This window comes from Scophthalmus maximus, chromosome 1 (assembly GCF_022379125.1).
Source record: "Scophthalmus maximus strain ysfricsl-2021 chromosome 1, ASM2237912v1, whole genome shotgun sequence".
In the NCBI taxonomy this organism is placed as follows: Eukaryota; Metazoa; Chordata; class Actinopteri; order Pleuronectiformes; family Scophthalmidae; genus Scophthalmus; species Scophthalmus maximus.
In genome coordinates this window covers 18,968,425-18,990,736 of record NC_061515.1, presented here as the reverse complement: position 1 = coordinate 18,990,736, position 22,312 = coordinate 18,968,425, and the positions used below count along the sequence as shown (strand labels likewise).

Genomic DNA, 22,312 nt, shown 5'->3' with positions numbered 1-22,312 from the left:
ATAAGAACCATAAAAACTCCCTACAATGAAAGGATACAACTCCATCAAAGTCCTCCCCACACCAGTGGAGAAGCTGTTGAAATCTGGTCTTGTACTTGCCCCCTGATTGGCTCTCTCCTATCAATGAGGAGTATGTAGCAAAGATCACACCTTTCTTCACACTCCCATTGTGTTTTGAGGAGATTTTGCCATATTTGAACTGAAAAAATATAAGTGGAATTGAGTCACAATTTGACATTAACGAGCCAGAAAACACCTGTACTCAAGTACAACATCTCACCTTGTTCAGTGAATGAACCTGAATGTTTTTGGCGCCGATATCCCTCAAATCCCGTTCAGCATCGTACTTCAGGTCATTTGAGACACTGAACCTGAAAAAAGTGGTGAGTAAATATGTAAATTATCATGTTGGCATTGAATTGAACGTAATAGTTTGTAATCTCATGTGTCTGGACATTGAGGGAATTTACCAAAGTGATCTCTTCCGGCCTAGAAGGTAATTCTCATAGATGATCCCTGCAATGGTGCGGCCTTTCCCCACACCAGCTCCGTCACCGATCAAATAGGCAGCTCGATCACCGTTAGGTAGGAATGTCTCATGTTGCTGTGGTACGGAGAAGAAAACACAATTATAAATGCACAACTTCCAAGCAAGTCAAGTGTCAGACAAAACCATGTACAGTGTTAACCTGCTGTGCTAATTTTGACACCGGATTTGGATTTGAACAAAATGGTGACAGATACTTCTCACAGTGCCACAGGTAAAGCAAGTAGATCCACTTCTGTAGAAGAGAATAAGTGTACGGATGAATTGATACAGCGCATGTGTGAGCCAGGTGGATGTGTGATTCTGCAGATGCAGGTTATTGAATAACTGTGTTTCGTCTAGGATCTTTTTCAGCACCGGGGGCAGGCCGGAAAAACTGAATAAGACTTTGCTTTAGAAAAAATGTGCTCATTTATCTGTGATTCACAATCGTTAAGCTTGTCCCTGAAACTAATACATTATTCATGACTTTCAGTTTCAAAAGCTTTTTTTAAACTTTTGCTTTGGTGTGAAAAAAGGATTTTTCGTCATAGTATTTGTTCACAAAAAAACATTGCTTACCTGAGCTGCATACGTAATGGCTTCAAGCTGCAGAGCAGACAGGCAGCCCCGATCAATGACTTCTTCTGAGATGGACAGTCTGTACCACACCTCTGGGGGGCTGACACTGGACAGGGAGCTGGTCTCCACCACAGGATCCGGATGCCGCAGGCCAATTTTTACTACATCGACAAACCGACTGGTCAGTGGATCAGTCCAAAAACAACAACAGGGAGGCATTTTGTAAGATTTAACTGAGCATCGTTAACCAAGGGTGATTGGTTATCACTCGATCCAGTCCACTTTCCACCAGACCGAATTACATAGTGCCTGGTGGAAAACTGCCAATTAAGTTAATGTGACCACAGCTTACCATTAAACACGTGCACCTCCAAGTCTGGCTATGGCTCAGCAAATATTATATTTTCTCCATGTTTGTCATTAGATGGAGATGTGCTTGTTCTGCACTATAAGACTTTTTTTTTTAAACAAAAATTGTATACTCCACTACAGCAACAGTTATACTTACATTTCATTGGCATATACTCGGCATATGTCTCTGCATGCCCCAACTCATCTTCCTCTTCCTCCTCAGGCTCATCCTCTTCCCTCATCCCCGGGGGTTTCTGAACACATTAATGAGGCAATAAGTTCATACAATATGTATATGCTTTTAATAATTTCCAAAATATAACCATAAACACCAGTGCCTTTAAAATACCAACGCATCAGGCAGCACTATGTATCTGCCAAGAGGACTATTAAAAATACAACTCACGTGAGATTGTGAAAAGTTTTGCACTTTAATATCATCACTAATCCAGATCCTGGCAGCATCTTTGCCCATAAATTCCTTCTTGATACCGTTGTTAATGTCACCTGAAACATCAGAGACGAGGGGTGTTACTGATACTGTGGATGTCACTTACCTACTGACAAAATGTCAAAATATTACAATTATGAGGGAGCTGCCAAACATCAGGTTGATAGTTCCATTAGCTTTTATTTGAAATGTACAAACATCATTAGATCCACAATGAGGGTTGAACCCACAGGGAATTCTGTAAACAAAAAATTGCACATTTAAGTAACTCACTTGGACCTGTGGCTGTTGCTACTGGTGGAGCAATGTTAGGTGGAGGCTTTAGCTTCATTAGTTCCATCAGACTGTTGCCCTTCAGGCCAGTGCTCTTCACATGGCCAGTCCTAAGCAGGTCTTTCAATTGAATCTGCTAAAAAAAAAAAAGATATAATAAGAATTAAATATACGATGATAACCAAGAGGCATGCAGGTCACCGTAAAGTTTAACAATATTGACACATGGGTTCCCCAAAAGTACCTGATTTCTGTTGGAAGGCACTAATGTCAACGCTGAAGGAGGAACAGTTGTGGTAGAGGGGGTGGATGAACCTCGGAGGGCTGAGTTAGCGACATGGACCACCTTGGTGACAGTTATCGTATGCTTGATGGGGTTTGTAACCGACTGCTTGTTCACAGCAGATCCTAGCGATGGCAACTGGTTCAGCTGATTTAAGACAAACGTGGTGGTCGATGGCTGAGGTTTATGCTGTTGGAGATATTGGGCGGAGTTGGGTTTGATTTTAATTTACACTGCAATACAATAGCAGCAACATAGCATTGTGTCTTTCATCGTTAATTAAGGGGACATCATGTCCTGTGATCTCACCCTGATAGTTACTATAGGGACTGGAGTTGGAGGCTCTGCTCGAACAATTTCCGTCCCTGTCCCCACCCCAACATCCAGGGTACTGATGGAGATAGACTGCAAGAGGACCAGTGATTAGAATAATACGTTATAAAAGTATTAATATATTGCTTCTATTTCATAATGACTAAAACTAAAGATCATCTTACTTGCTGGGTTGTAGAGGGCTGTGCAACATCCTGAGAATCAACATCAAATAACCCAATATCATTTGGGCAAATGCCACTCTCACTTAGAGCAGCGAGAAGTAAATCCTGTCCAGGATCCATCTGCAAGACAAATGCATATAACTGAATGTATTAGTCTTTCATGTATAGTGCTGACAATATATACATCCTTTGCTGTCCTGGTTCCACAATGGTGAAAAAAACTTCCCATTGACATCAGGACAGCAGAAACCTGACAATCTTTCCGTCGCAGGCCGAAATCTCACCTGTTCAGACTGCGCCTTAGTCCATGAATCATTAAAACAGAGGAACCAAATATGATCTAAAATGTTGCACAGTTTTGCCTGTTTGATGAATTTTTATTTACATCCATGAAACACTGGGCTTTAAGAAAATGTGATCGGCATATTTAAATATTTCATGACACTATATAGACCAAAGATTTGATCAATTAATCCCAATAGTGTTCTGCACATTAATCGGTAAAAACCATTGTTTTTAGCTGCCCAAAAAGTATTGCAACACAGCAAAAAAGGGCTGTAGAAAAAGGAGTAGTTAGTTATGCTGCATAATAAACAACCAGGCAAATAAATGGAATGTGGGAATTTACAATACTATAAGGTCCTGTGCATGTACTAACTTCCCTGTGCATGTACTGATTGACGTCCACACCAAGAGCTTAGGATCTCATGATATTTTCATCAAACTCTACACTTTTCTCAGCATATTTGAAGACTTTGGGTTCAAGGTTCAACTTTATGAATCTATTGCAACATGTATTTTCTCCACATGAAGTTACTTTTTTAATGTTATTTTAAATATTGACAAAAGGGCTCATCTTGACTAGAGCTATTTGATGGACCAGTAGCTCACGCAACCACATCTACAACCACATCATATATATCATAACACGTTCCATATATAAGCAATAGAGCTCCAAGTTAATTAATCGATCATGACAAAATTAATTGGCAACTATTTAAATGTTTTATTCATCATTCGATGAGCGACAGTTTTTCTGTAATTGTAGAAGTCAAACGTTTGTCAAACCAAAAGTGTTAAACATTTGTTCTGTGTTGTAAACTTTGAGAGTCCACTGCTAGGCTTGTGTTGTGAATATAGTAATTTTGGGGGGGGATGTCACCTTGGGCTCTAATAAAATGTGACCGGAATGATTTCATACACCAAATGATTAATCAATGAGCAGAAAATGTTAGTTGCAGCCTAAAACTTAATATATTTACAATGGACATAAGCTTCAAGATGCTATGCTGCATGCTTACAGAGGAAAACATATAATAATAATAATAATAATAATTTTATTCATATAGCACCTTTCAGAAGTAGCTTCACAAAGTGCTTTCACAAAAACATACAAATCACAATTAAAATCAGTATTCCAACAATAATATGTTTTTTAAGGTCACATATCTGTTCAAAAAAATAATATAAAAAGACGATATCACATTACAGTAATTGAAGCAAGTGAAATTGTTAGGGGTGGAACATGAATCAACTGACAGAAATCAGCATCCATTTTAATTACTGTTGTAGTTAACTTTATGCTAGCATTCCCAAATTTAAGTTTTGAATATTGGTTGGTCAAAACAAGACATCTGAAATCATCAACTTCTGCTCTTTTTTTTACCATTCTATGACGTTTTAAAGACAAACAGAAAATAATTAGTCAATTAATCCATACTGACAATAATGTTCGCTGCAGAAACTAGAAATAAGACCCAAACGATCCACATGTTAGGCACACGTGTGGGACACAAACAAGTAAATTCAATCTCCAGTTACAAAATATAATTGTACCAGTAACACGTCTTTTACACACAATATAAAAAAGCTCAAATGCGCGCGTTAAAATTTAAACACGTAGGTTAAATTATTTCGATCTAATGTAAGAAAAACTATCAAGCCTCCAACTTAAATGTTCGCCTCAACGCATCTCCAAAGAGATTGCACAAAGAGTGAAAATGAAACTTTAAACTGTGAACAACGAGCCGGGAAACCAAAACTGACTGAGACTAATGATAGAAGAATGACATTTATCCAGGTATCAATGAAGCGTTTACACACCAGAACTGGTCCGCGTATCAATCCAAAGTGACCCAAAACAAGACACGTGTTTGCAATGCCTTGCTTCTAACTTCCTGGTCCCTCTGACTCAACTTACCCCCCTCCCCCTCTCGGACTCTCCATTAACTCAGCCGGTTAATTATTATAAACAAAACAGGATCCAACTGCAGTGTCACCGTAATGAACGTTTAACCCCCTGAATCGGTTATGGCTCAATTGCAGAAGCTAACAACTAACTGGCACGGTGTCACGCCAGCCTATAACTGGCCTGGTTTAGCCCAGGGTGACACAGCTTAGCAGAATTGTTAGCTCAACGACTCTTTCACTTTGCTCATTGTACAGAGACAATGCAGTAGAGTCAAATATGTACAAGCTCACAAGGACGCAACTTCAGCAGTGTGTAGCTACTAATGTCAGAATGATCCAGCCGAGACTTTAGATGTTACACGTCAGTCCGTCTTTTACCCCCACGGCAGCGCCACACACATGGTGACATTATGCATTCACAACCTGATGTTTCCAACTTTCTAGCACAGTTGGGCGTTAACGAGCATATTCGTTCAAATTTAACAGCCAAAGTTTTGGTTAAGCTAAGTCAAACCGACGCCGCTGCTGGAAACTGAATTGGTGAAGCGCTTACCTCCTGTGACAAGAGCACCACCGTAGGGTGTCCTCCGCAAGTCCGTTTCACGGCAGCTGTCGGTCAACTCACACGGTTGTTGTTGGTCTCGCGCAGTGTCATCGCTTTAGCTAGCTAACGTTAGCAACCAGGAGCATTAGAACAACGCTGCCGTTACTGCCTCAAACCGCAAACAACCAGCGCAAAAAAAACATCCCTCAGGTGTCAATACACGGTGATAGGATTTCGTATTCATCGACGCTGGTATTCAGTCGTTGTTAAACTGTTCCCCCGCAGAGGTGCGGTTACCTGGCGGCCGGTTGGACGGTCTGTCGGTCGGCGGGTTGTTGTCCTATCCGCTCTGCCGCGCTCACGCCATGTTTTTATCAAATGCTTCGCCGCATGCAGGTCACGTGACGTGTGGCTGCACAGCGGCCGCTTTCTCACTCAGACTCCGCTCCCGACGTCGGTGGAAACGGGCCTCAGGGCAGCCGCAGGGCGCCCCTCGACGTCGGTAAACCGAGCAAAGCGAGAAATTTGGCATTTTTAAAACGTTAACGCAAACGACAAACATAGCAGAGTCACCGAGCTAACGCAACGTCACGTGACCCTGGCATGTCTGCGTCGGAAGTGACGATTGCAGACTCTTCTTCTTCGCCGTCGTCTTCCTCTGTTGCTGCTCCTTACAAATAACATGAGCACTGCAACTGTGAGCAAAAATCGGTCTGTTTTAAGTGGGAAAAAAACAAAACAAAAACAAAACCCCCTGCAACAAACACACATAAAAATTGAAATGAGCCTTCCTTCAAATTTTAATGTACTGCCGCTTTTTATTTCATGGACTTTAACTATTAAGCTATAATAACTGCAGCGTGGGCAAAAGTTTTGGTTAAACATAATACATCTGCCATATTTTCGAATTCTCCGAAAAAGAGCTGACCATGAAAAATAAAATAAAAAAAGCTAAGGTCATAGCTGTGTTGTTTTGTGTGTTTGGTAAAGATGGAAATTAGAATAACAAATGGTTCATTTGTATTTGCATGTAAATCCTCCTCAGAAAAATACGTTTCAGGTGTACTCTAATGTTGCATTGCACCAATACACAAGACATTGTAATATTTTCTGCACATTATAAACGGATGGTTCATATTTTCAGTTTTTTTTAATCCTTCATGAATACTTTAGCTGTAACAGACATTCGGTCTGTGCAGCATTAATTATTATTCCCTCACATTAAAGCTAGTTCTGATAAACATCTAGAATTCCTGCCATTTAATTAATTCATAATTGAATGAAAAAAGATATTCTCTTCTTCTCCATATCATTTTCAGAGTGTGGAGTTATTAATTATATTCTTTTGAGCAAAACTGATCTAATGCTGTCAAGTAACTTGGTTTCACGAGTGCATATGAGTTTCCGTTATCTTGTAGACTGCAGCAGATTTTTCATAATTTTTGTATTTTGATGCATTCATGTCACTGTTTGTCTTCATAAGCTAAAACTGCACACTGCTGTGCATCTCCTTTGATTCAGAGTTTACTACATGCCTTTTAGCAAATACTAGTCCAGAAGATTTCTCAAGCAACTTTAAGGTACTTGCAAAAAACTGACCGTGTGCCCATGTGGGTGAGAGTGATAGAGTATGTTTATGTTGGATCACCCCAACCGGTCGAGACAGATGACCACCCACAACTGAATCCGGTTTTGTCAGAGATTTCTTCCTGTTAAAAGGATGTTTTTTCTCTCCACAGTCGCCAAGTCGCCAAGTGCTTGCTCATTGTGGGTTTTCTTTGTAATATTGTATTATTGACCTTACTATGTAAAGTGCCTTGAGACAATGTGTGTTGTGATTTGGCGCTATGCAAATAAAATTGAATTGAATTGAAAAAAAATGTAAGTATTAAATTTGCTAAATGTAACGATTATCTGGAGCACAAATTCTGCTGAACACTGGAAAGAGCACAGTGTTCAAATTGCTCAGTCATTTTGTGTCCTCAGTCCTCGTAGGCTCCCCCAGTAGTGAGTTTGGAAGGGGACCTAACCAGATTTTGATCAAGATAGTTGTAGACGCTAAGATAAAAAAAAACATGAAACTGTAATTTACACGGACAAGGTTCTGTTATTTAATTGTAGTTAACCCTGGACAGGCGACTATCTCTGCATTACTTCGACTTATGTTGCTCTATGGTCTAGTGCCGGGAATAGTATTGAATTGATGTTAAGACAAGTATAACGTTTTTAAATGTTGAAAAAGGGAAACATTATTATATCATTGGAAATGGTTAGAAAATGTAAGCTTTGGTTTACATTTGGTGTACTTTCTCTTAATTTCTTACGCATGTATTGAATGTTAAATCTCAAGAACCATATTGCATCTGTTATTGATTTCAGAATATATCAAATGTTAAATGTCAAATGGGAAGGGAGGTTTAATTCCATAACACCATTCACGCGCTATCCTTGCCGGCCCGCGGGGGGCGACATTCCTACGTCTCTTCTCTATCATTTACATGTAGAAAAAATGGCGGAGCGGAGCTGCGGAGGTTCCATCGGCTGAGCACCTGGCGGTTTACACACAACTCACGGGCACAGTCATCGCGGACGGGGCCGCCGTGTGGGGAGGACACTGCCGTAGGTGCGGGGCGAAGTCTATCTCTGAACTGGCAGAGATTTTCATCTATAGTTTCCCCTCGAAACGAGACGCTGGAGCCGAGTGAGGAGCCACGAAAACAAGTCATGAACGGGGTAAGTTTGCCTGCGAGGGCATCACCGCCGTTTCAAACATCGGTTAAGTAGCTCGAGCGAAAGCCAGTCGAAGTAGATAATTACTTTACATCACAGTGAGACTAACGTGTTTATTTGCAAGTGCAAGTTACAGAAACCAATATGACAATTATCACGCGTTTTTACTGTAAGTTATTTACAGGGACTATATGTGAGCCTGTTTGTTGAGCAGTACTCGGCTAACATTAGCTAGTGATGATCGGTACATGCGCCCTGAGGACATGATAATACCAGTGGTTTCTGACATCAGACGGCGCGAACAGACACATTGATTTGTCTTGTAATGTTAGCTTTACCGTTTACAGGCATCTGTTCATGTGTGATTTAGTTCGGCTAGAAGACGAACAACCAAGAGGCCTGTCAGTGCCTTGCCCCTGGAGTTAAAGGTACTGACGGGAGAGTGGATGTGGGTGTGGAGCCAGCATGGTCCTCCTCAGCGCCCCTCCCACACCACTGGTGGAAATTACTTTAAAGTGCCATAGTGGTTTGAGTATGTGTATCTCTTATTTTACTTTATTGGTTTGGTTTTATGTTCTTGTAATCAACCCACATATAACGTTGAAGCTCATTAAGCAAGGTTGGAAGAGTGAAGCAAACACAATATTACACTATTGCACATTGACACCGCCCCCTACATTTCTGCAAGTTGGTGTAGAATGCATTGAAGCTACAGTGTGTAATATTTGGAAGAATTTATTCACAGAAATTGATTATATTGTCCATAATTGTGTGTTCATATATGTATAATCACCTGCATCAAAGAACCGATGTTTTTTCGTCAACTTTGAATGAGTTAAATATAGTCACATTTAGGGGAACCTTACCTCCGTGTAAATCGCCATGGGTGCTAGGCCGTGTTGTGCTGCGGTCCGGTTCCACTGGGACTCTGGGGGCGGGGAAAAAAATCATCACCCCCCCACTTTCGGGGTCCGAGGTATAATGGAACGCAGCATTTAATATGGTTGCAGAAAACGGTGCAGAATATTTGCACATTTCCGTTGAATTTCCAGCGCTGTTGGAAACTTGGTATCGAATTAGCGGTGCGTCACCATAAAATGTCCCCCGTCGGATGCTCAGTTGGTTGCAGTCTGCAACTTTACTACCAGATTCAGCCACAAAAATAATGAAAATTACACACTGGGGCTTTGACCATTTTTTACGCCAGCACTGTTAAAAATAGTTATATTTATCTCCAAGTCTCCCATCCACACTCTGATCCCCCACCCAGGCAACATATTAGATTACACAGAGCACAACAGTGACCACCCACTTTTAGAACGGCTCCGGTTCCGGAAGGGAATTTCCCATTCATTTACTCCATTGACATTTCATAAAATCTCTATATAAAGAGTTTTAAGCCTGGAACCAAGAAAATAAAGTACAAGATGAATCTTCACCATAAATCACTTTATTCGGCGCCAAAAAAATTGGTAGGCAGGGGGAAAAGGCACATGTACAAGACTGTGTACATAATTATTTTAACAGTGAAGGAACTCCTCGTCCCTAGAACCATTGCGAATGCCTTTCCAACTACTCCCAACCGACAGCTTAGCTTGAATTTAACCTGCCTCATCATCACTATAGTGTTTATATTGTGATTAGTCTTGTAATGTATTGCGGCTTGTGTTTTGTGTGCGTATATAGTGTATAACGATTGTAGAGTTCAGTGTTAGCAGCGGGTACCAGTAACTCATCCTCAACTCTGAGGAACGACAACACTGACGCCCGAATTGCGAGTTCCGAGGTATAATGGAATGCAGCATCACTAGCCGACACGAAGTTCGCGGGTGTAGTAAGTGTTTCCATGGTAACAGCAAGCTCCACCAATCAGAGATGTCAATGTTAAACTCTAGCATTGTGGGTAGTGTAGAATTTCTAGGCCCGTCACGATAACTACATTATCCACTTATCGTAAGATACATGCATATGAACTCAATCATTTTTACTGACCTCAACAACAGCCATTGTGTCTACATGCGTGTTTGTTGACATTAGAATGAGTGTCAACAACAGTCCAGCAAGTCTCACTGCTTCTATCCTGTCATCTGTTCTCGTAGTATGATTAATTAATCACTGGTTTGGGCTATAAAATGTCAGAAAATATGTATTTCTTAGTATTTTTCTAAATGGACCATGTCTTCAACTTGCTGGTTTTGTCTGAGGCTTGAACACAAGTCTAAACTCTGGATAACATTTCTCTTAGCAGCAACACAAATCGTGTAGGACCAATGTACTGCAAGCTCACATGATTCAGTATCAAAAAAATGGTATCAAAAGGATAATAATATTGTTTATAGCAATAATTTCCGGGATACTATGGTGCAACAAAAGGTAGTTATTGTGACAGGCCATAGTATTTCTTAAAGGTACGGTAGGCGTTTTTAATGAGAAGCACTTTCTGTCATATTACTTGAAGCTCTCATAACAAACCGATAGCGATGAGTACATTGAATGATCCGACACTGAAACGAAAACAATCCCTCATCTGTGGCCGCGGCAGGACTGTAAAAAACACGACCAATCAGAAAGTTCAGCCTGAAGAGAGTGATTGGATGAACCAGCTTTCTCTTGCCTGTGCGCACTCCGCTCGTTCACCACACAGTCGGGCGTGTGACCAGTCTCCTACACAGCGTCTTCAAACAAGCTCCAGTAGCTCCGGTAGCTCCGGTAGCTCCAGTAGCCGAGTTGCTGCACTGAACTAAAGAAGAAAAGAGTTGCAGAACGGCATAGAAAGTGTCTACAACAGCTTCCGGTCGCAACAGACAGAACAGTGGAGACGGCTACGGACACAAAGAGGTTGGAGACTACAGGAGGAGTGAACAGAGTAAACATCGTGTGGCTCTTCACCGCTGGCGTCAACTCCGGGAGGAGAAGAGGGTGAAAGGTAATTTTCTGCTTCATTTCGGTGAAAGCGGTTTATGTTCTCCAATTGTGTTACCAACAGAAGTGTTGGGAAGCTTGTGTGTTTATCAGCCAGCGCCACTAGGTAAGTTAGCTAACGCTACGTTAGCTTGTGTCTATCTACAGCTAAAGCTGCCTGTGTGTTCGCCGGGTGTCGTCACTGTAGCTGTGAGCAAATGTCGCTTGATTGTTTATCTATATCCGCTCTGAACGGGACGTAGCGTTACGCGTGGGTGCGTGTCTGTGTGTGCGTGCGTGTGCGCGTTTATGGTGAGAATGCTTGGTGTACGTGGTTAGAGGCTTGTAGTAGCAGTTGATGTGCATGTTGCAGTCTGTGTGCAATAATAAATGCCGCAATGCCGGGCATGAGGGGCAGGTCCCGAGGACGGGCAGGTCCCGGAGCAATGCAGGGCTTCGGCCCTAGAGAAACCGTCTCCCTGCTCCCAGACTACGATCTGGACGACGGGCAGGAAATGAAATGAAAAGTACTGTTCAATGTAAGGTAATGTGAATATTTCACTAAGTTGACCTCCTTTCTCTTATACCAGGTACAGCAAGTTGTACATGAAGAAGTCCAGGACCTGGATGTTTTCTGCCACGGACCAGACCACTGAGACCAGACGATACCCTTCAACAGCTAGAGAAGCAGGTCAGTAGAGGACCAGGTGAATCGGCTTATGATACTGTAGGTTGAGCATGAAGTGGTAAAATACTTGTGTACAAAAGCTACTTTAAAATCCATATGGCAATGTTGTAAAAAATTCCAAAGTGTAAACGTTTATGCCAAGTGGGTTGTTTAATTTTATTTTTTTTACAGATTCTGAACCTCAGAACTACTTGTTATGATCTTCAATATTTATCTAAACAGAGTCATAACACAAATATATATGAAAGAGTGGCTGGTCCACCAACAAATCCCTAAATCAATTATACTTGGCTCGCAAAAAAGGTGACAAAGAAAACTGTTTGTCACTGCAGAAAATGCTGCTGTAATGTTTTCAGTCATCTATTATTGCGATATTCTTTATACAGGACCACTGCCTAAGAGTCGACTACAGTGCAGCCTGACCCGTCAGCCGACAGACCAGCTTTGACACTAGAGCTAGGGAACCCTGTGCAGACAGTTTCTTCATTGTTGTACATATGTTGTTTATGCTAATATTATCATACATATTTGGTATATTGTATGATGTTCCCAAAAAATAAACAGTTGTCATGACACATTGTGTTCTCATTATTTGTACAGCTTGTATAAAGGTAAATGTAATGGTTGGATTGTTTATGCTGTGAGCATAAGGAAAAGGCCTTGAACATTTAAAATATTTTTATTCCAACAATATAGAGCAGGTTATACAGAACATAAATTAACATTGGTATTGCACAAAATACTGTGTGCAAAATGTAAACCTCCATATGTGGCAGCCTGGACACGGGGGTCATGAAGTTGCCCTCGGCACTATCCTTCCATGTCTGTGGGCAGTTCTGGCAGACACAAGTAGGTTGACCTGCAACGGGACGGCCGGTGGAGCAGCATCTGCTGATGTGAGGTGTAGAAAGTGAAGCAGCAGGCTCGTGTCACGTCACTTCTCCAAGCTCAGTCCTCGAGTTCTGGCCTGTACAGTAACACATGATTAGATTAGATACATGATAAATGGTTCGATGTATGATTTGATACATTGAATAGAGTCTGGAGTAAACTCAGTCTGAGCTAACAACACTCAACTCATCGTGGAAGCTCTGACGTGCTAAACAACATGTTATGAGTCTTGTATAACATGCACCTTCATTGTGCCACAGACAGTAACAGAAAAAAAGGGCAGCAAGCTCTGAAGGTGCTGCAGCTGTTTCATCATCACAATATGGCTGAAATGTGCTGAAGTTAAAAAAATGTAAACTCAAAACAAACGTTGCCTGTGTAGAACTGCTAACCGTGTTTATGTTTTAGCTTAGCCTGCGGCAGCCTGTTGCTATCTAGCCAGCAACAAGTTACTGCATCAGGACTCTATTTTCAATGATATTTCCCAACACTAACATGTTAGCTTGACAAATGTGCCCACCAACAATAGCCATGTTCATTGTTTACGTTTATATTAAGATAATGTCCGGTGTTTTCTTACTTGTGAATGAGCCACGAGCAGTCAGTTAGCATGTTGTGGTCCACTCGTGTCTTCCTCCTCCGACGCAGTCAGAGTCAGACTCAGGCAGCTGTGCGCGTTCATGTGTTGAGGGGGGAGGGGCTTGGGACGGAGGTCTGAAGGAAGCGAGTCGGATTTTGCGGCGATTTTCGAAATCACCTTCCCAACCTTTAATGACATAGTGAGTAAAACATGTTTTTTCTCAAAACTAGGTTGATATCATACAGATTTGTGGCTTCTACATATACCATTGTTTCACAACCTAATAGCTTGTGGTAAGTCGACCTTGGATGGTTACGACATTATGACTAATAATAAAAATGTTAATGGATAAAAATGATTGGGATTTTCACTTCCGGAACCTCACTGTTGCGCTCTATTGCATTATTTTGCTGACGCTTTTTGTCCAAAGCACTATCATGTGTTTATCATAATATTTGACACATATCAGAGGTAGGCAGGTGGCATTAGGGGCCTTGCCTGAGGGCCCACACTGGAAATCAAACCCCGACCTACTTTGGCAAGGTCAGCAGTGTTACCCACTAAGCTAACTCAGATGCAGCTAAGCTAACCCCAACTCAATTTAAATTAAAGGCTGCATTTAAATGCTTAAAAGTGTAAATTCAAAGAAAATATGAACGAGTTCATTCTAATCGTGTGGTCGGCCTAAGACATACCTCAAAAATTGTGCTTATCTTTCCGGGTGGTGGTCTCGATAAGGTTTGGTATTTTCATATGTGGTATTGTAGCTCAGTGTCTCTCCTCTGTCTGCTTCAATTCATATGGGACTGAGAGAATTCACTATAATGTATATGCGATCAGATCACAGATCACAGGAGTGTGCGTGCCTTTGATCCTTTGATCATTGCAAGAACGAGGATGACATCACATATGCATCATAATGGCATGTTTTTATTTTTTTTGTATTTTACAACTGCACTAAATTTTTACAACACAAAGACAAACAAACTAAAGCAATTTACAGAAAACCTTTTTAATATTTTGTCATTAACTGACGTATTTATTTTTACAGATCTCTGGCAGTGGTATGTTAAGTGAATGAAATGCAGAAGTACCTGAAGCCTGTATTCTCTGGAATCACCAGCAGAGAGGGACTCCATTGGTTGCAAAATTAAGTCCGTTTCCATTGAAGTTTTTGAGAAAATGACTATTTCATAACATCAGTAAACATTTTCCTGAGGTGTTCATTGTCTCAATTGCTAGTTTGGTAGTCTCAAATACATCAGTTAATTTTGCAGTAAAGCACAATATACATTGGAGCGTGAATACAGCGTGATTTACAGCTGGTTACGTCCAATCATTGCATGATTGCAGGTGTAGGTGGGCGCGCAGTGGACAAGCTTGCAGTCAGACCCCCCGCGCTCCTACTCTGGTTGCAAAAAACCAAAGAAGGCGTAGGTCAAAATGCTAAACTTGAGGCTTCAAAACAACTTCGGCAATGTTCTCATCTAACTCTCAGCAAGATAGTGATTGAGCATATTTCCCGAATGCTTCGCTAAAGTGCCTTGTGCATATCCAAGTTTCACAAATGTTTCAGCATTTGGATTGAGCTAAGTAAGTTTGTTTTTTTTGTCTCTGCATTCACAGGATATAGTATGCAATTCAGTTACTGTCTTAAGCCGCGCCAAATCCACATCCCCAGGTCAGGATGAAATGGCGATCAAGTTGACTCAGGAAGGGAGATGCCCTCCAATAACTTCACAGCAAAATGAGGCTCAGAGGCAGGGAGAGGGTAAGTGTCTCTACTGCAGCTCTGACAGCCCAATCTCCAGCTAAGAAAAGTGTGAGATCATTCAGCAGGAGGGCAAACAGATCACTATTTATTTTACATTTCAGCAGATTATGTACAAGTGGGAAGTCAGAAGAACTATAAAAGCATACTTCTCATTTTCATTCGCCCTTTCCTCATTCGTCCCAGGCTGGAGAACAAACACCATCACTACACCGAAAGAGTCAAAGAGCCAGTGTTCACCCTGCTGGTCAGATGAACAGCTGTCGCCTCCGCAGCTCTACTGCACTCAAACCATCCTCCACTCCCCCACTGAACCCTCCCTGCCGCTCGGTAACAGCCTATGTCACAGTCTCCTCCTCAGCAACAACGGCAGCGCTCTCCACGGCCAACAGAGGAGAGAAGTCCGCCCCAGGGTCGGAGGAAAGAAGCCACCGCGAAGAATGTACGCGTGTTTCTCATCACTGATGCATTTTTATATCCGGCCGTCATGGCATGATGTCGTCATGCTGGCATTTATGACCACGATAACTCAAGAAAGATAAATAATGTAAAATTCATATACCATACACTACAGATACTCCATATGGAGTAGATGATTTGAGTTGATACAGCAATCATTTGCATTTTAGCAAAAGGACAACAGGTTTTTAGAAACTTATTGATTGCAAACTGTTTGTACTTAGAAGATGCGTGTTCTTTAGTCATTGAGATCATGACAGGACACATAACCGCTCAAGTGCCGCTTGTTACATGAATTCTGTAGAGGGCGAAACCCTATCAGTTAACACAATAGTGTGTTAGTTGTTGACGCAATTGTCGTGTTCTCTTTTTCCACTTAAGTGCAGCTGGGAAAAACTCCCAAAACAGAAAGGTCACAGACTACTATCCAATAAGACGAAGCTCAAGAAAAAGTAAGACGGTTTTAAAGGTAAGATGAAATTCTTTTTGTCATACACAACAGAATATCGTATGAATTGGGATAGCTGCCCAAAATAAAGTTGTACCAGATTTTACTGTATTGGCTTGAACAAAAGTTCTGATCCTTGGACATCCACACATGTCATGTATAAAATGTGTCGAGGCCAGAGAGGAGCCAGTTCGAACTTCTCTCTTTTGTTCTTTTCTGGCACGACAATGTCTGACACTTCATGACTACTGTCGAATGCAACCCTATAGATGCTTTCCAGCAGAGTGTCTGAATTGGTGTGCCTTACCTTTATGATTCCCAGTACAAAAAAAGTAAAATGTCTGACCTTTTTTTCATTTTATGAATGAATTAAAATTCCTGACAAGAGGAGAAAAGTGGTTTGTTTCAAAGTATTTTTTTCCCCCTTCCATAGCCTGAATCCCTCATTTGTCTTTAGTGATGAGCCAACCACTTCCTCAACTGGTAGCTTTACCTAAGACCCCCTCAGATCACCATTCCAATGGGAAAAGACAAGGACAAGACAGATGATCTCAAACTGTCAAGAGTTTCTGCTGAATTTTATAGTAAGGAGCTGAGAAATGCCACTTCCAAGAGACCAACAGAAGAATTAAATATTTCCTTTGTCATTCTGGTTATTCTTGTTTCATTTTGTTGGCGAAAAATCCAAAAGGGGGGTGTTTCTTATCTACGTTATCATATATTCAGGCCAATACAGTATTAGGATTTAGCTGATTTTGTGAAATATTTGTGTGTGAGTGTGTGTGTGAGTGCTGCTGTTTTCCAGTAATGCCATTTCCATGTTAACTTTGTTACCAGTGTGAACAAAAGAAGCTCATAGACGATCTCATCGCGAAGGGAATAGAGGAAGGAATGGAGGTACTCAGCTTCCCTCTAACAACTCTTATTGACGCAGGTTTAAATGTCTCCCTTCAGACTAGTCTTGTTTTGGATCAAATTAAATACATACAATGTAAAATTTGATACTTGGAAGTCATGTTGCAGCCTAAATGTATGAATGTAATGACACAGGGAATTATCATTCATGCTTAAACCTATAGTGGTCTCACAAGATTACATGCAGAGCAGTGAAGTGATCATCTCTACTTATGTCACATTCGGTTTCTCTTCGATAATTTTGTCTGGATATTATATGTCTTGCTCTCTATACCTCCTCCTTTGTGAATTGACGTGATCTACACTTCATGTACAGACAACTGCAGCTCTTAAACCGAGCAACAGTAAGTCTGATCACATAAGTTTTGATCCTGATTTATTTAGTTGGGCTCAGTCGGGCCAGGCCTTTACAAATAATTCCTGTTTTTCTGAATCACATTTAGTTGAGACATGAGAAAACCTTTTTTAAACAGCTTTTTCTTCTTGTAAATGTACCACAACAAATGCAGCTTGAATGTCCTCACAGAAAATCTCTCCCACTTATTTTTTTTAAAGGTGCAGCATATAGAAGGAAAAGGGAGAGCAGTGTTTGCCACTCGGTGTTTCCAGAAAGGAGAGTACGTGGTGGAGTACCACGGAGACCTGCTGCAGATCACCGACGCCAATATGAGGGAGGCCGAATACGCTCAGAACCCCGCGACTGGCTGCTACATGTACTACTTCCAGTACCTCTGCAAAACATACTGGTATGCAAATTGAATGCTTTTTTTTCACTTTCTGGACATTTACTGGACTCAACTGACTAAATGTTATTTCATAAGTTACACACGTTAGGTATTTAATAGAACTTTAAATAATATTAAATACATGCAACATTTTGCTCTTAAATGATCACCTGGCTTCTATAATGTGAAATGTTGACAGTTCATATCAAAGTACTCTTTCAGTCTTTTTCACTGGAGACCTTTATTTGTCCAGTTCATGATAAAGACTCCTGTCAACTATTCTCGCCATACTCGTTAGACAGTCAATAAAAACCCTTAAAAAAAGAGGAGAACAAAGTATGCAGGATTCTGTTTTGTCTGTACAGATTATTTGTACTGAGTAATCAAACAAGAAAGCCAACCAAAATTGACATACAACTTTGACATAAGAGAAATAAATATTTCTGCCCTTGTTTCAGTTTGTAACTACTTCTTTAACTTCTTTTAAGTGCTTAACATTTATTTTTTAAAGAGCAGAATAAGAAAAACTCTAACTTCAAAAGATGATTCAGCAGTACGTTGACAAATCTTTTGCAGGTATTGCAAGGCTCCATTTAGAAACGTTGACATGAAGATGCCAGTTAGCGGATCGTGCTGTGGTTGCCTGCCGTTTTTCTAGCGTAGCACATACTGAGGCGAACGTTGTGTTTATTTTGTTTCGACAGTGTGGACGCCACAAAAGAGACTGGTCGAATGGGTAGGTTGATAAATCATAGTAAGAATGGAAACTGCCAAACCAAACTCCACGACATCAACGGTATCCCTCACCTCATCCTCGTCGCCTCTCGAGACATTGACGAGGGCGAGGAGCTGCTGTACGACTATGGCGACCGCAGTAAAGCCTCCATCGCAGCCCATCCGTGGCTCAAGTTCTGACTGAGGGGACCTCGTAAACAGAAAAGAAAAGAAGGGAAAAATACAGTAACACTTGTGTTTCTCTTTTGCTAGTGTACAAAATGCCTTAGAAACAGAACGTGTGCCATCTTTGTTCCAATATTAAGGAAGCTGGATGGGTCACGTGGCTGTTAATGTGGCCGAGGGGTCGATCGATTGAGGTCTGTCTGCCTCGTCAGATTAAATCTGTCGTTTTATTTAAAATATGTGTATATGAGGCATTGTAGTTGTTTTGCAGCACATTTATTTTTTACATTTTGTATTACCTATAGACCAATGCTCTGACAGCATGCACGTGGTGGTTGAGGCACTGCGTTTTTTATACTGCTTTTTTCCTAATTAGTGGTTAGATACTTCCAGCAATACTTCTATTTATGGCCCTGGATCCCCGTTTGAATCGGCGAGAATGATGCGACACACGAACAACCCTTTTTCAAAGACACATTCTGTCAGAGTGGAATTTAATTTCAGCCATTAAAATCTCACAAACTACCGTTGTTTTCAAGGAGTGTAGTAGTTCACCACACTCATGGTTCAGGTGGCATTGTGGGTACTGATTACGAAAAAGATATTTGACACTGGATTCAGGTATTATACTTTTTTAAATGTGAAATAACAGTATTCAACATAGTCTTTCCTCCTGCGATCAAGGGTCTTTTTAGTCTTTATAACATACGTTTTAATGTTTACGGTGCATGTTTGAATTAAGTGTTCAAATAATGCAGATAGGTGTAGACAGTTTCATATTTTATGTATCTTTACAGGTAAATGTGTATGAAAGTTTGTTTTCAATCAATCTATGATTTGTGCGCTGAATTTCTGCGACCTCCACTGGCTTACCAGGTGTTTTCAGCAGTCGGGTCGTCTTTTTAATTTCCTGACATTCTCCATATCACTGCTCTGTAAATATATTTATTTGCTTGCTGTTGCAAAGTCAGGGGTGAATTTAGGAAAAGGTTTGACCTTTTGGGAAATACGTTTTACTTCAAATTTTAATTTAGATCTATGAGAATTTTAAAAACCTGAATATCATTCTTTATCACTGTTTGCTTTGTGAGGCTGGGATGGAGTTTATCCTGTCACAACCTTCCTGTCATGTTAACTGGCTCGTTGAGTTCAGACGAAGGGGAAGAGTAACAATGAAGCTTCCAGTCATGTTTGATGTCCACAAAACGTACGATGAATGTAAAACATCTTTTCTCATATAGGAACTAATGTAAACTTTTATCAAAAAGCTACAACCTAATGATAATTTGCATAGAAAAATTTTGCATAAGAAAATGTATTCAGTGTTTATTAGGTACACCTGTGGTCTACAATGCAGTCCAATACAACAGCTCACCCATAAATGCTACCTTTACAAAGATAATAATGTCCACTTTCTGTTGACTCAATCAGAGAGGGTTTAGTTTTACTGTAATAATGTGTTTATTATTGAGGTTGCAGTTTGCAGCAGAGACTGTAATTATATCGAGAGGTGTGTCCACCTCATTCACAAACATCAGGGGATAGAACACTATTAGAAACATGTGTCAGTACAGTTTGGTCCAGCTAAACAACGCTGCACACTACAACCTTTATAATGAATATACACCCGAATGTATCAAAAGCTATAATCTGTAATCTAAATGTGAAATTAATATTTTAGCAAATTCTTTTGTCTTGTTTTTAGAATTTACAGTCAAAATTGGTACATGTAAGTCTACCCAATGATTAAGTAACCAGGAAGTGTAGTTTCAGCTTAGTGGTAATGAGCTAAAGGGTCTTATTAATGTATATTATTATTTGAGGAGCTGGAGAAGAGGAGTGGCAGATTAATTGTAACACAGCAGTTTTTTTTGTTAGGGGACGCTCCCCAAATGCCTCAAAATAAAAGCATCAAATCTGACATCTCAGCACGTTTCCCAAGATATCAAATGATTCCATTCAAAAATGAATCTGGTAAAGTATCTGCTGGAAAACAACATGTACGCAGTTTTATTTTTTTTTTAAAGCAAAGGCTTGAATGTGTCATATAAATTTCATGCACACAACACACATGCAACCTTGGGTCAGATGAACTATTACACTCCCACTTTCTACATCTGTTTTTGTCGCTCACAAAGCTATCATATATTTCAATAACTAGACATTCATTGTGAAAACTGTATTTATGTATTAATTAGTTTATTTAACAGCTGAACCAACAGGTCTTATTTTTTTTACTTAATTGTTTTAGTAGCTTTTTCAAATGTATTATTGAGGCCAGAAGGTCCAAGAGTTCTGTCACTTACAATCACATACTTAAAATATAATATATACGGTTAATCTTTTTAATTAACTCGATCTATGTTTCAGAGTCCTCCAGAAAACACTTTATCAAATATAACTAATAGTTTCAACCCTAATAATACAATTATTAGCAATACGTGAATCCGTCTGTCAACACTTTGACACTCAAAAATGTCATAAAACAACTGGTCACGGTATTGACAGTTGAAATGGGGGCATTTGTTGGGGACTATTTTCCGTGGTGAATTAATCCACGTTTGGCACTGTAGGATGGGGTGTGTGGGACTGAGTCAAAATAAACTAAGTGTGTGTTCATGGTGATGAAGGAACATATCGCAGTGAGACACTGTTTTTGGACAAACAATGGAGGAATAAGATCCATCAGGCTCTGATCACACAAACACAAGCACGCACACAATGCTTGTTAGCAGATCAATTCATTGCTGGTTGTGGTCTTTTTTATGGGATGTGTTTACAGTCAGAAAAAAATGTAATTGGTTCAGCACAAGCACGATGAATTGAAATGAATCTGTTTTGGCACTCGTCTTTTTTTCTGTCTCCCAATGAAGTAGCAAATATTTTACCAGTGTTCACATGAAATGCATCTTCCCTTTTTCTAGCAGGGCAACACATTGTCATTGATTTGTATTATTCCTAGTATGATGTAAATTTTAACAGTTTTTATACTATGAGTTTGGTGTAGTTATTTCTGGTATTCCTGAGGCTCTTGTCTTAAAGAAATAGGTTCACATTTTGGGAGGTTCACTTATTTGCATTCTTGCTGAGAGTACATTTTTTCGCGGACACCTGAATTTCATTATTTGTAGCAGCTATATTTCAAACTTGCACTAATGTGGGACCCAACAAAACGTTATCCATCCTCTCTTCATACGTCTCAATTGCGAATCTCTAATCATGAAAGGACTAAGTTTCCCAAACATTCAGTCTATGATTGAATTCCAGGATTAATTCAAAGAGCCCATGTGAAAAAGAGTTTAGGAAATGCACTGTGTTGAAGACGTAATACATTTCCTCCTTCTGTACACTTCCCCTGTCACCTCTAACAGTAGTAATGTGTCACAAGTGTGAAATGTTTTCATATGAGCCTTTTCAAACATCTATGTTGCCTTTTGGATGATTTGTTTTTTATTTATTTATGTAGAACTAATGCAATAATACCTGAGGGGCAAAACTGACCTGTTGGCCATTTTAGGACATAATAATTTTTTTGCTGTTGTAACGTCGAATAAATCTTAATGCTGGGGTTTAGGCATCAATGAATAAAGATGTATTATGCAAGTAA

At 40.3% G+C, this 22,312-nt stretch overlaps 2 protein-coding genes and 1 long non-coding RNA gene across 22 annotated transcripts in view; 1 reads left to right on the top strand and 2 right to left on the bottom strand.

Annotated features, from left to right (window-relative positions):
• The window catches only part of sbno1 (strawberry notch homolog 1 (Drosophila)), a 22,249-nt gene extending 12,820 nt beyond the window's left edge, over positions 1 to 9,429 (bottom strand). For 3 of the 7 annotated variants that reach the window (XR_004793673.2, XM_035632728.2, XM_035632775.2), the window contains exons 1-11: positions 9,294 to 9,429; positions 2,964 to 3,083; positions 2,776 to 2,871; positions 2,428 to 2,655; positions 2,184 to 2,319; positions 1,866 to 1,966; positions 1,617 to 1,713; positions 1,109 to 1,269; positions 471 to 604; positions 281 to 371; positions 38 to 199 (exon numbers count right to left, since the gene is read on the bottom strand). Coding sequence is in view for 6 of the 7 variants with exons in the window: in XM_035632728.2 (XP_035488621.1) it covers positions 38 to 199; positions 281 to 371; positions 471 to 604; positions 1,109 to 1,269; positions 1,617 to 1,713; positions 1,866 to 1,966; positions 2,184 to 2,319; positions 2,428 to 2,655; positions 2,776 to 2,871; positions 2,964 to 3,083; positions 9,294 to 9,311 (1,344 nt within the window). In the remaining variant the exon portion in view is untranslated. Of the gene's footprint in view, positions 1 to 37; positions 200 to 280; positions 372 to 470; positions 605 to 1,108; positions 1,270 to 1,616; positions 1,714 to 1,865; positions 1,967 to 2,183; positions 2,320 to 2,427; positions 2,656 to 2,775; positions 2,872 to 2,963; positions 3,084 to 5,066; positions 5,087 to 5,706; positions 6,152 to 9,293 lie in introns of those variants that run through there. The other 4 variants (XM_035632737.2, XM_035632758.2, XM_035632747.2 and 1 more) reach the window with 4 other exon arrangements.
• kmt5aa (lysine methyltransferase 5Aa) lies at positions 6,336 to 22,312 on the top strand. 14 transcript variants are annotated; one of them, XM_047333899.1, is made up of 8 exons: positions 6,336 to 8,430; positions 14,539 to 14,551; positions 15,114 to 15,258; positions 15,445 to 15,700; positions 16,099 to 16,186; positions 17,003 to 17,062; positions 17,636 to 17,826; positions 18,510 to 22,312. In XM_047333899.1, the coding sequence occupies exons 3-8, from the start codon at positions 15,180 to 15,182 to the stop codon at positions 18,718 to 18,720; spliced, it is 885 nt and encodes a 294-aa protein (XP_047189855.1). In that variant the 5' UTR covers positions 6,336 to 8,430; positions 14,539 to 14,551; positions 15,114 to 15,179; the 3' UTR covers positions 18,721 to 22,312. The 14 variants fall into 14 exon arrangements, with proteins under 14 accessions (XP_047189855.1, XP_047189860.1, XP_047189850.1 ...); XM_047333904.1 differs by lacking the exon at positions 14,539 to 14,551 and adding an exon at positions 11,919 to 12,019; XM_047333894.1 differs by lacking the exon at positions 14,539 to 14,551 and adding an exon at positions 10,970 to 12,019.
• LOC118310117 lies at positions 12,680 to 14,317 on the bottom strand. The gene is made up of 3 exons (XR_004793717.2): positions 14,183 to 14,317; positions 13,488 to 13,673; positions 12,680 to 12,983 (listed from the first exon to the last, which is right to left on the bottom strand). It is a non-coding gene; the product is annotated as an uncharacterized LOC118310117 (long non-coding RNA).

Coding starts and splice junctions, on each gene's coding strand:
- kmt5aa (XM_035632883.2), top strand. CDS start 14,831: ATGATTGCAGGTGTAGGTGGGCGCGCAGTGGACAAGCTTGCAGTCAGA. Junction 14,921..15,113: donor TGCAAAAAACCAAAGAAGGC/GTAGGTCAAAAT, acceptor CTGCATTCACAG/GATATAGTATGCAATTCAGT. Junction 17,063..17,635: donor GAATAGAGGAAGGAATGGAG/GTACTCAGCTTC, acceptor TTTTTTTTAAAG/GTGCAGCATATAGAAGGAAA.